Source organism: Anoplophora glabripennis, unplaced genomic scaffold, assembly GCF_000390285.2.
Source record: "Anoplophora glabripennis isolate ALB-LARVAE unplaced genomic scaffold, Agla_2.0 scaffold175, whole genome shotgun sequence".
Lineage (NCBI taxonomy): Eukaryota > Metazoa > Arthropoda > Insecta > Coleoptera > Cerambycidae > Anoplophora > Anoplophora glabripennis.
This window is the reverse complement of record NW_019416926.1, coordinates 481,940-496,031: the sequence shown is the minus strand read 5'-3', so window position 1 is coordinate 496,031 and position 14,092 is coordinate 481,940. Positions and strand designations below refer to the sequence as shown.

The window sequence follows — 14,092 nt, the reverse complement described above, 5'->3', positions numbered from 1 at the left end:
GAACGACTCGGATAAAGCTGGGAGTGAAACAACCTCACCTGCAGCTATACTACGTACTTAATCGTGAGATAAATAATGACATTGACATTATTACTTCATCTTGTTCAATAGTAATAATACAGTCTTGTAGACTTTCATTAGAACTAAAGCCATTAACATGTCATCAAGAATATTGGCCACAAAAACTTCGTGTCGACAAATTTTTGCTTCCTAGCTGAAATTCTGCTTCGTGTACTCCAATCGCGGGAAATGTCTCATCTCCTTTTATTTCCAGTACAAACTTCGTTATTGTCGGTCCTATTTTGCAGTGGCTAAGAAGATACCATCAAGATTATGTTCTCATGACGTAACCGGGACACCGTAACGTTTGTAGGTGGAGTTTGATAGCACTCAGCCAGTTTCTGCCACTTAAAACTGGTTGATTTTGGTTTTTTCTCCGTCATAGGGGCTACTACTAGAGTGGCGAAATTTCTGAGGTAGGTTTTTCTCCTTGGTTATACTTTCGACCAAGTATTCAATAAAGTTGGTGGGTACCTGGCACCTTTCGCAAATGTATGCCTTTTGCTCGGGTGTCGATGGCCTCGCACCGGCTACCGTTAACCTGAACTGTAATCTTGGGCCGCGATGTCGTCTCCGACTCTTTGTTGTAATTTACTACGCCTTCCGATGTCATCTTTGTGGTGCTGGTTGGCGTCGTTGGTTGTTGCTGCTGGGGTTCTCTCGGGACCGGACATCTTATGATGTCTCACCCCCATGACATTTCCCGGCCGCCTGGATCACTCTCTATTGAAGTGATTTTCTCTGCAGTGTAGCAAGGGCTCGGTGGATTTAACACTTCCGCCCGCTTCGGTGGTCCGTACCGTTCTTGATCCTCCAGACGTGGTACTTTCATACATGGCTAGCGATTGACTGCTTGCAACATGCCAAAATCCTTGGCTGGATATAACTTCGGGTGGAGCGGAGTCGAGCGGGATTATCGCTCTTTACCCACACTGCCTTGAAGCGTGACTGACGACTTTTTATAAGCTGGCGCGTGGTAGGAGTAGGCCGCGCCCGCTACGCGCGCTGCAGCACAATTTCAAACCATTTTATTTCGTGTCTGTGGTCAAACATTCTCCCAAACTTTTCTTGTCACCCTGTGTTTGTATATTAATATATGTATAATTCAGCAATTCTCAGAACATTATTTTTCAATTACAAATTTGTTTTTAGTATACATCAGAAGTTGGATATGACATGAGAAAAAATATGTCTGTAGATTACAGCGCGAAAGGTAAATATTCAACCACATTATTTACCGAAGAAGCAGTTAGGTTGATTCAACAACATGACACTAATAGGCCAATGTTTATGTATCTTTCGCATCTCGCTCCTCATAGTGGAAACGATAACAATCCTTTACAGGCCCCCGATGAAGAAATTGCCAAATTTTCTAATATCGAGGATCCAGAAAGACGTATTTATGCTGGTGAGTATATATACAGCGCGGTAAAAAAGTTTTGCTTAAAATTCATATTTTCATTAAACAACTTTTTTTCGAAAAACGGTGAGACCCGTCGATTTGTATTTGATCCAGGGCACCTTGTTATGTGGAAATTTTTTTTTTCGATAATCCACTTACGGCAGCGATGACATAATATTTTTTTTAATGACAACGCATATTTTTTTTCGTTCGAAATTGATGACAGTGATAATTATCTAAACAACGGTGTGAAAATTTCGATGTCTTACATAACAATTTTTTTTAGAAAAATGCACCTTAAGTTCTTGAATGCAATAATTTGCTGTTTACGGATCAAATGCCTTAGAAAAAAATTTATTCGGCAGAAAGCATTTCAGATAACTTAAGTTGCAACTGGTGTTATGTAATATTTGCGGAATTATTCATCAGATATTGTCAGGATCCTGATTAAACTGCAAAATTTAGAACCAAGTTCAACCGCACAAAATCCAAATAGTATGTAGCAAATTAAGGTCGACTTTTTGTCTTCGAGTTTGCCGATAAATTCCTCAAAAAAAAAAGATCCAAAGAAATGTTTACTTGAAAGGAGTAGATTACCTGAAATATTGAAGACTAAAAATCAGTACCGATTTAACATTCTTTGGTGAAATCGTTTAATTCGAAATGGCAAAACTTAGTGAACGCGAAAGAATTGATATTTTGAGGATGATTGGTTTCGGCGATAAGTTACGAACCCATCAAGAAGCTTGCCAATTATTTAATGCAACGTACCCTGACAGACCACCAATTACGCAATCTACGGTTAGTAGGGTACTGGCAAGGTTTGAGGAAACTGGTAGTGTGAAAGATGCTCCTCGTGCGGGTCGTCCTAGAGTAGATGATGAAACTAGATTGAATATCCTGGTGGAGCTCCAGGACAACCCTCATTCTAGTACAAGGTCGATTGCATTGAACAATGATATTTCACATGTAACTGTGGTGAACTTTCTCAAAAAAGAGAAATTTCACCCCTATAAGGGTCACTTGATACATGCATTGACTGAGGACGACCCAGACCGCCGTCTCCACTTTTGTGAAGATTTAATGCATCGATGTAACGGAGACCCCGACTTCCTCAAGAACATAATTTTTTCTGACGAGGCTACTTTTTATCTTAATGGATCGGTGCATCGACATAACTGCCGGTATTGGTCTCAGGAAAACCCGCACTGGGTGCAAGAAGTAGATCATCAGCACCCCCGAAAGGTGAACGTTTGGGCGGGAATAATAGGGCGTCGTATTTTAGGCCCGTATTTTTTCGAGGAAAATTTAACTGCTGCTCGCTATTTGGATTTCCTGCGGTTCGATTTGGTCCCAAGCTTAGCAGAGTTATTCCCGAACAACGAGGATCCTGATATTCCTGAGGAAAGAATTTGGTTTCAGCAGGATGGTGCACCGCCCCATTATGGAGTGCAAGTACGGGAGTACTTGAATAACACGTTTACTGGCCGGTGGATCGGGCGACGCGGAACAATCGAGTGGCCTCCGCGTTCGCCTGATTTAACACCTCTAGACTTTTTTTGTGGGGCTATTTGAAATCGCGTGTGTACACAAACAGACCAGGTGATTTGGAAGAACTTAAAAACCGTATTCGTTTTGAAATAAATCAAATCGACCCGGGAATGCTTGAACGAAGTGTAGACGGCGTTTACACACGCTTAGGACAATGCCAAATGGTACAGGGTGGGCAATTCGAACAATTTCGCTAGACTTACACAAACATTAGTGTAATTTTACTCGTTTGAAATGTAATTTTGTCAACTTTGTCCTTTTCGGAGCCATTAATAGTGTAAGTAGACAATTATCACTTATAAGAACTTAAGGTGCATTTTTCTAAAAAAAATTGTTATGTAAGACATCGAAATTTTCACACCGTTGTTTAGATAATTATCACTGTCATCAATTTCGAACGAAAAAAATTTGCGTTGTCATTTAAAAAAAAAATATATGTCATCGCTGCCGTAAGTGGATTATCGAAAAAAAGTTTTTCCACATAACAAGGTGCCCTGGATCAAATAAAAATCGACGGGTCTCACCGTTTTTCGAAAAAAAATTGTTTAACAAAAATATGAATTTTATGCTGTATATAATGTAAACTTTAAACCTATAACTTACAAAATTTGATGATTGAATAAAAAATTGTCTAGAACATAGTCTCTTTATAAAATCAGTAATAGTATAAAATATGTTGAATATGTTGGAAATATAATGTTAACACTATTAAAAACTATTGATTAAAAGTATTGATAAAATTTATTAACACTAAAAATATTTAAAATTTGGAAAAATTCTTCTCAGGCATTTTTTACTATCTCTAACCTTAAAACATGAATGGCCATATGGTGGCAAGGAACCAAACAATTAAATCATAACCCAAAAATAGTGTGCTAATACCCACTGGACAAGAACGATCGAGACAAACCATAGAACATGCATATTATAGAATTTTGAAAAAGAAGGAAACAGTTAAATTGGCGCTAAATTTTGAAACACATTTATCCTAAGCTAGATTCACTAACATCATTATTATATAAATTATTATTAATATTTAGTAAACATGATACTTAAATTATCAATATCATAATATTGAAAAATACCACACATTTCAAGAAAATTTCTTTTAGAAATATTATTCTCTGAAAATTTAATACTAACATCATTAATTAATATCATGTTTACAACAATTAGCTTGATTTAACAACATACATGAATTCTTATTGAGCCTAATATCGCTCCTACGTGAACAAATTCTATATTTAAGCCTCCTACAGTTTCACCAATATAAATTTTCTGACAATGGTTGCAAGGAATACTATAAACTACATTTGACTTATGTAATAAAAGGACTATACTTACCCTTAGATTAGAAAAAAATATTTTTGATAAGTAATTCGTCTTTAAGGTAAAGAAAAATATGTAAAATTAGACAAAACAGAAGTATGATTCACACCATTACTTACTAGGGGACCACTGTCGAACTTATCACTTGGATCAGAAGATGAAGGAAAACGAACTTCCAGATCATTGATTCTATTAAAGAGGAATTTATTAATAAGACCTCTTGGGTAACCACAATTAATGAAAAGCTGAGGAAGCTTTTTAAAATTTTCCATCGTTTTGTGTGTACGATGTGACGAACGAATAACCCTATTTTTCATCCCTAATAATAGATTAATTTTTTGTTTGATGGGGTGGTACGATGCAAAATGCAGGAAGCGTCCTGATGTACCACGATGTGTAAAGAAAATTGTTTTCTGGTTTGAAAACTATTGTATCGAGGAACGGAACACTTTTGTTCACGTCCTCTTCTTCCACTGTGAAATCGATGAAAGGGCTGTAACCATTGAAAATTTGTAATATCTGTTATACGCTACCCAAGGGAACACTAAGTATAAATAATATCATTTACATAATTTGTTAATAAAAATATACGGGGTGTAATTTTAGGAATAGGGAAACTTGATGAGAGTCACCTTAAAATAAAGCGTACAATTCAAAAATGTTATACTTAAATTTAATTTAATCTAAAATAACGAAGTTGGCGTCAACTTCCGGTATAACCGGAAGTGTTACAGAAACAAAATTATTAGATTTGAAACGAGCACACCCAAAAATCCTAGTGTGGCAATTTTCAAAATTTAAATCGAAGTAAGTCCTGAAATAATCTAATAGACCACTCACTATGAGCCACCAGGTATAATTTTTTTTATATATATTTTTAATATATATTTTACTTTTGCTTTTGTGACAAATGATAATGATAATAATAATTATAACGATAACGATAACGATAATGATAATGATAACGAATGATTATTATTATGATTGTAACTATTATGACTATGATTATGATCATGATCATGATATAGTCCAGACGGTATCTGTTTCAATAAGTCCACATTTGGGTGAATCGATACGATTCTATCCACGGAGATTTTTGGCTTTCAAATATCACTAGAAACGAAAATTTTTCTATGCGCAATGCGCATAAAAAAACGTGGTCTTAACTTTTGGCGGCACAATATTGATTTTACGCGAAAATGGAAGAGGAAAATAATGTTTGTAATTAAATTTTTTACAAAATATGACTAGCTCCAAATCGAATGAATCATGATTATAGAAAAAATTGAAAAAATCGCCAAAAATGGGGTTGAAAAACATAATTTTTTAGGGATTTTTTTTTTGGGTCTTTAAATTGGGTATAGGACTTTCATACTTGACTCAAGAAAATTTCATGTTACGTAGAATCATCACACCAAATTTCATCAAAATCGGTTTGATAGATTTTGCATAATAATTTTGCAATCCAAATTTTGAAAAAATAAATGCAAATTTTCAAAATTTTGCACAGTAAAAACCAAGATACTTGAAAATTTAATCACATATAGGAGGGTCTCAAGCTTTCAAACGCTTTTTGAAAAATTCGAATCCGTCAATTAGGAGAGCTCTGGCGCTTGATTAAACATTGGTCGAATTTTTGTACTTATAAAACAATTAGAATAACTTTCTGAATATTCAATCAAATCAAATTTTTTAAAGCAGGTTTTAAAAGTTATTGGAAAGACGCTTCTTTAAAAAAAACAGATCGATTGGTCAATAAATTACGTAGTTATAGCCGATTAAAGTATAATTCAAATATTATTTATTGTTTAAAATATAAGCAAATGAGAAATTAACTCATTATATTACTAATTTTCGACATATTTTAAAAATAATTGTTGTTTAAACAATTTTAGATATTTAAATAAATTTGTTTTTGATCTTTGATAAACAGTATATAAGTTTATGCACTTACCTTTGATACAATAAAAAAATAAAGTTGATAATTAAAGGATGTTTTAAGATAAAATTAAAAATTATCGGACTGTTGAAAGACCAATAAATATTATTATTAACGATAGGCATTTGAAAATATGCTAATTGTTTTTTTTAAATCGCGAGACATCGATTTCAAAAAAAAATCATCAAAGTCGGACCACTAGAAGCTCACGCCTATATCCTTGGCAGGAAAAATGATGTCGGATGGAGCCAGGTCGAGCGGGATTATCGCCTCGTAGAGGTAGGCCCTTTCCCCGTCATTCCGGACCGCCAACGCGGCCGGATACGATTGGTTCGTGGGGCCTCCTCCTGTCCTAGCTAAGCCCCGCCGCGCGCCGGCTAGAGCCCTTTCTTCTGGCGCTCTTCTTTCTTCGCCGGCTCGTCTGTGTAAACCTCCGGGGGTGTTGTGCGTCAGTCGCAAACGACTGGCGTCATTTGCGACTGGGGTGGTGGTTTTGTGTGAAGTCGTGCAGTTATGCAGCTTAGGAAGCGCTTTGCTAAGGTGGCCCTTAAGTTAGCGTAGGAGGGGAGAGTGGGATAGGAAGGTAGGGAGGAATGTGTGTGTGTATGTCGTCGTTGTCGTCTCTTGATCCTGGCGGTCCTGGAACAGACAGAAAAATTTCGACTCACCCTGCGTCCAGGAGTTGATGTCTAGGCCGCCTGCGTCTGCCGGCAGCCTCTTGGGGTCGGTAGTCCACCGCGTTCCGGATCAGCGGGTTGCTGTGGATCTCGGCGCGCTCGAAAAGCTTTCTCGCGCGCTCTTTGATCGCTTCCAGGGCTGAGGTGAATCCCAGATCCCGGCGAATATCGCTGCAACATATAGGGATCTATACCTCTTTTTACGAGTAGGGCCACGCCTCTTCCGTGTCTGTTTCAGTCTCTGCGATGTACTAGGTAGCCAGGAATCCTATCAGTGTGTGCGTCCTCTACTTTGGTCTCTTGTATCGCCATCACGTCCACGTCTAGACGGGGCAAGAACTCCTTGAGTTCGATTTTTTGCCCCCGGAATCCGCCGACCGTTGTTTGTCGGCTTGGGGGTCCTCTTTGCCCTGCTACTTCTTGCTCCCTGTCGTCTTCTTAGGGAAGCTAGGGCATCCGCGGTAGCTGGCGGGATGTTTGCCACCGCAGTTGGCGCACTTTGCCGGAGTCTCGCGCTTCTTAGTGCAGTCTGCCTAGTGGTGACCCTCGCACACTTGACAGCTGCGGTGCAACGGCTCTGCGCGTGACCGAAGCGCTGGCAGCGATGGCACTGCGTCGGCTCGGTTCTCGCCCTCTGCGGTTCCACTCTGACGACTAGGTGGCAGCATCTTGTCACCTTGAGCAGGTCCTCTTGCTCCTGGGGGACTTGTACAAGTACTACAGGCATGGGGGCCTTGTTCCTCCGACTCTTCATTCTGAAAATAGATGTTATTTTGAAGCCCTGTACTTCGAGGTCAGACAGAATTCCCTCGTTGAAAATTCCGTCTGGTAGCCCTCTGATTACGGCCCTCAGCAGCCGCTCGCTTGGGAGAGAGAAGGTGTGAAATTCCTTCCACTCATCGGCGAGGACACGCGTGAGGCGTCTATAATCATTAGGCGTTTGCGGGTGAATGGCGATGCCTTCACCCGTTCACCTGACCCTGGTGTAATTTATTTTTCTGTTTGTCAGACTCCTGCTGACATCCTCCACTGCTTCTTCTTGCGAAGGATGACAGGCGGTATCCTCTCGGTTTTCTCGGCAGGGGCCGCGCGCTCTGATGTCGTCCCTGGTACGATCTTGGGGACCTTCACCTGTTCGGCGACAGGTGCTTCGTTCGCTTTTGCTGGCTTCTTTTTAGCCTTGCAGAACTCCTCCTCGGAACCCGACGAGGTCCCTGACTTACCTCGCATACCCCTTTTGGAGTCTGTTGTCCCTTGAGGGTGTTTAACAGCTCGGCATGCTGTTCTCGAGACCTCTTTTCAAGGTCGTCGAACGCCTTCCTCTGTTGTCTCAGCTCATCTCTGAGGTCGTCGATCATTTGCCGTAGTCTGGCATTCTCTGCTGCCAGCTCACTTTCACGGCTAGTTGTCTCCACGACCGACGCGGGTGTGCTAGGCCTGCTGTCGCCGGCTTCGCTGCCACTCGAGCGGTCGCTCTCCATGGGGGTTGGAGATCTCGACATAATGCCCTCCTCCCCGGCACCCGAATCTGTAAAATAAATGCCGGCGGTCTCTCTGCCTAGGTTGAGATAACGTCGGTCGTTAGTAGAAATTTTGCAGTATAAAATTGCCGAATTTTTTCTATAGATTGCCTTAATAAAGGCAGAATATTACTTGTCTTGTAAAAGACAGACTTTGTGGGGCTTCCATTTCAGTTTCTCGAACTGACACTCACTGCTGCACTGTACAAACTACGTCCGCACAGTTCGGCTGCTCGCTTGGAACTCGCGACCTCTAGAAGCTGAGATATTAAAAATATTTTTAAGTGCGTCGCGGTTTTGAACTCGCCGATTCAATTTCGAGCAGGCCGAACCGGCCGCGCTCTCTGTTTCCCCCACCACCCGTACGATTTTCTTGAATTTCTCTCTTGCAAAAATAACTTTAAACACGTTTTAAAGTAGGTTGCCAGTGCAGAAAAGTATTGCAAACTTAGACCTGGTAAGTACTCGGAATACCGAAAAATTAGCCCGGATGTCCCAGTACATTTAGTGTAAATGACGGTTAACTTTCATCGGCTATAACTACGTAATTAATTAACAAATCGATCTGTTTTTTTTAAAAAAAGCATATTTCCAATAACTTTTAAAACTTGCTTTAAACAATTTGATTTGATTGAATATTCACAAAGTTATTCTAATGTTTATAAGTATAAAAATTCGACCAATGTTTAAACAAGCGAATTTTACAAAAAGCGTTTGAAAGCTTGAGAGCCCTTCTATATGTGATTAAATTTTCAAGTATCTAAGGGCTTTGGTTTTTGCTGTGCAAAATTTTGAAAATTTACAATTTTTATTTTCAAAATTTGGATTGCAAAATTATTATGTAAAATCTATCAAACCGATTCTGATGAAATTTGGTGTGAAGATTCTACATAACATGAAGTTTTCTTGAGGTCCTATACCCAATTAACTCCATTTTTGTCGATTTTTTCGATTTTTACAATAATAATCATGATTCATTCGATTTGTAACTAGTCATATTTTGTAAAAAATTTAATTACAAACATTTTTTCCTCTTCCATTTTCGCCTAAAATCAACTCTTGAAAAGATACATAATTAAATAGGAAGAAAATTGACATTTTTCGAATTTTTTTAACTATTGTGCCGCCAAAAGTTAATCCCACTTTTTTTTATACTCATGGAAAAATTTTCATTTCTAGTGATATTTGAAAGCCAAAAATCTCCATGGATATACGATTCACCCAAACCAAAACAGATACCGCCTTGTCTAATAAAAATAATGGTAATCATGATAATTCTTCATTCTCATCGTCATCGTCATCTTCATCGTGATCTTCATCCTTATCGTCATCCTCTTCATCGTCACCATCATCATCGTCCTCGTCGTCCTCCCGTTCTCCTCCTTGAATCCTTTTTTTCTTCCTCCTCTTCGTCCACGTCGGCACCGTCATCCTCCTCGACAAGTTCTAGTCGTCGTCCTCGTTATCGTTATCGTTCACGTCGCCATCCTTGTCGTCCTCATCGTCCCAGCCACCCTCGTAGTCGTTCCCGTATATCTCGTCGTCGTTCCCGTCGTCCACTTTATCATCCTTGTCGACGTCCTCGTGGTCGTAGTCATCACCGTCTTCGACGTCGTCATCATCGCCTTCATAATCGTCGTCTTCATCACCGTCGTCACTATCATCGACACCATTACCAATTATAGTTAAAATACATTTCATAAAATTCGATATTGCTTTATGATTTTTGCAAAACAATTAGTTTCTATTAATGCTAGTCAAAATGGAAGTCACAATATTTTGATATGTTACAGCAATGGTGTCACTCTTAGATCAAAGTGTGGGTAATGTAATTACAGCTTTGAGAGAAAAACATATGTTAGAAAATTCTATAGTTTTATTCATGTCGGACAATGGAGCCCAACCCGAAGGAATTCACGCCAATCATGGTTCTAACTATCCATTCAAGGGGGTAAGCAAAAGAAATTCTTAAGTACAGATATTAATTCATTTTTTTCACAGTCTTTACAATATCGAAACACAGACTGTACAATATTAGATAATCTTTATCATTTTTCTATTACAAAATAATAAATTAGATACAATAGTAGAAACTAACAAGATACGTAAGGAAGGCAAATATTAAAAAATAATTACAGATAGGATGTAGGAAATTGCTTTACCAAACCTTCACATCTTCACTGTATTGGCTCACTCTATATTTTAATTGTATTCTAATTCTACATGTGATTGATATTTGGTAAATACTTTCAAATCTTTTTAATTAGTGTCAACTGTAATTTTAATATAACAATATAAATCCAAACAAACACTTCACTAACATCTTGTTTTACTTCTTTATTTTTTATTGCATATTATACTGTTGCATCTGAGTATTATTATTTATTGTACTGATACTGGCTACATTCGACCAACAGAATCCATGAGTTATCGCTAAATTATCTGTCGCGTGTCGATGATCATTTTAGATAGTTTCTCTCAATGCATATTCCATTTTTATTGTTTACTGATAATGGCGTGTTTCTGCCTATCATTATCCGTCAGCATTTGGATATAGGGTGGCTGGGCTCTTTGATGAGATCGGATGCAACGACTTGATTTGGCTCCATTTTTACCTGCGGTGCTGGGAGGTTAATTGCCCGCTTGGCTGTGAGTTTCCAGATTCGTGCGTCCCGTCCCTCGCGAAAACGCAAGGGACGCTCTGGGTGAGCATGTCGAGTGTGTTGTTCTTCCTCCATTGATGACGAGAGATATGCCTTGCTTCGGGATAATGACTCCACGCTCTAATGTGGGTCCTAAGAAGCACTGGGACTTCAGTTGCTTTGAGTTCAAAAGGTTTAGTTTGTTTGTGAGGAACTGACTGACTGACTGTTTTTGCACTTTATTTTGTAGAGTCTTATACCTGGCGTCTTACCTTGTTAGGCACTAAAGTTTGTTGTTTGAGGCCTCCGTGCAGCGCCTGTGTACTTTAGGAGCTTTTTGTACACCACCTCTTTAGAACTCATCGGTGTTTGGCGCGATGGTGGCCTTGCATGAAGCGTCTTTTGGTGGTTTCGCGGCCCGGATTTCAAATATGAGTGAATTTTGCAAATCCGCTCAGGACCTGGAATACGACACCTCCCCCCTTCGGGATTCGTTCAATGGTGACTGGAATCCTTCTACTGCAGGCTCGGACGGTTTAGAACAGTCAGTATTTCCCACTCTCCTCTCTTGGCTACATCATACCTTATAGCTGTTTTACATTGACAATTTATTCATGAATAAATTGACGAAGTTCTTCATGAATTAATTCACGAATTTATTGGTAAACAGTGTGATTTTACACTGCTACAGACTTTGTCAAGTTTTTTGACGCATGAATCAGTTCAACCAACAAATCAAAGAAGCAAATAAATTTCAAAAATGTCACCTTTCTACTCATAATTGTAGTGATACAACAGCGGTACCGTTTTGACACATATTATATAAATATTAGTTTTTGTAAGTAACAAATCAGTAAAAACAATGCAAAACTAGTACGACGCCACACAATTATTTACATATTCTAATAACATAACCTCATTACTGATCTGAGGCTGGAAATCTGTTGGGTTGGTAATTCTGAACTTCACGAAGAAATTGACAAAAATTAGAACATGTTCTTCTTCTTCGTCAAGAACTTGATGAAGTTATTTGACAGCAGATTTGGTGCATTACACTTGTCCAATTTCTTGATTCAATAAATTGTCAATATAAAACAGCTTTTAGGAAAACTTTGAATGGGGCTTCTCCCGTAACTCAGATTTTTCTGGTACGTATGATGGCGAGAGCTCGTGAAACTTGTATATCCTAGTTTCTACAGCCCGGCTAAGTGAATCAAGGCCTTCAGAATTGTCTTAAAATCTGCAGCCTTCCTCTCCCTCTTAAAGTATACGGCTGTAGTAGGGTTGGACTGCATAGATTGAGGTGGCTTCATTATTTGGTACGGGCTTGGCCTCTACCCACTTAGTGAGTAGGTCTTCCATATGGTTCTACTTCTGCTTCTAGCGAACCAAGACGTCGATGTTGTCGACTTCAAAAAGTCTGCGGACAGTATGTGGTTTCTGCGGTACATTCTTCTGGATTTGGCGGTTTTTCACTGCATGACACGGTAGACAGCGTCGTACCAAGTCGAAGACTTGTCGCCATCGACGGCTTGTGTGATACAGACCTATCGCACGCACCGTCTCATCTAGGTTAGGGTGAGCTGCATCATCGCCGTCGGTATCATGGTAGTGATGGATGACTTTTCGCATCTTCCGTCTTGGTATTGTTAAGACATACCCATGCTCGCACTGGGAGTATAACTTAAAGACGGTATTCAACAAATAACAATGTAATGAATTTCGGAAAATAGTAGAAAACAGATCACATAAAAAAATACAAGACACTGATTTTGTTTAAATTTCTATATGGAAGGTGACTTAATAAATTATAAATATCTTATCAAATGTCAACCATCACGAGGCAGGGCAAGACCTGAGGCACCTTCACCACTCATTCTCCAACGACCAGAAGGGAACTACCCGAGCTCTCCTCATGTCTCGAGCATCCAACCCGCTATCCCTTTTTGTTGAGCTTGCAATGACTCCCGAGTGGTTGACTTCTACACTTATCAACCACTCAGCACCATGCCGTGTGCAAAAGTATGTCACCGTTTTGTGACCCTTACAATCATGCAACGATTTTGCCAACTAACACACGGATTTATCAACGAGGCGTAACGAACGCCGTGACTAGCGGAAATTGCGCAAAAATTTTGCTCCCTTGTTGCGCGAATTTAAATAAAAAGCGTAGTCCCATTCACAAAAAGTGCGCGAAGAAGGCGCAACTATTAATTATAATGCCCCGTCTACTGTCTTGTGGTTAAACTATTATGAAGCACTGGAAATACTTACAATAATATATTACAATTAAACAAATAAAATGCAATTAACTTAACAAACTACACCTTAAGTTGCACGATTTTTATGCATGTCATGTAGAAGGTCTAAATTTTGACGCAAGTAAAAGGCGCAAGGGAAGCGCATTTTTTGTGAATACGTTTACACGGGCGCAAAACTCCTTAGTCTGATGGTCATTAATGGTCAAATCAAGGTCACGCATGGTTTGGCGCGCTGTCTTGAAAACGGGTTGCAAAAAAATGACCATAACTAACGTTGTAGGATTTTTCCCTGGCTATCTGACGGTGACCTTTGATTTGACCGTGACCTTCACCTTCAAAAACCGCACTATATCAATTTTGGCAAAAATCGGTTGATTTTTGAAATCGCGTCCGCCATCTTGGATCCGCCAACTTGGACTAAAATTCCTCAAAAACAGATTTCAGATTCGTAGTCAGCGACCCCAAAAAAACCCCCATACCAAATTTGGCGTAAATCGGTAAATTTTTTGGAATCGCGTCCGCCATCTTGGACTAAAATTCCTCAAAAACAGATTTCAGATTCGTAGTCAGCGACCCCAAAAACCCCCCTATACCAAATTTGGCGTAAATCGGTTAATTTTTTGGAATCGCGTCCGCCATCTTGGAAAATGGTCAAGGACATATCTGAACGTAAAATTTTCCGCTCTTTTCATTTCCGGGGTCAAAAGTAGG

At 39.3% G+C, this 14,092-nt stretch overlaps 1 protein-coding gene across 2 annotated transcripts in view; it reads left to right on the top strand.

Moving 5' to 3' along the window:
* Positions 1 to 14,092, top strand: part of LOC108904791 (arylsulfatase B-like) — a 62,103-nt gene that overhangs the window by 28,364 nt on the left and 19,647 nt on the right. For both annotated transcript variants that reach the window (XM_018707469.1, XM_018707470.1), the window contains 2 exons: positions 1,213 to 1,468; positions 10,272 to 10,429. In XM_018707469.1, coding sequence (XP_018562985.1) covers positions 1,213 to 1,468; positions 10,272 to 10,429 — 414 coding nt within the window. The remainder of the gene's footprint in view (positions 1 to 1,212; positions 1,469 to 10,271; positions 10,430 to 14,092) is intronic.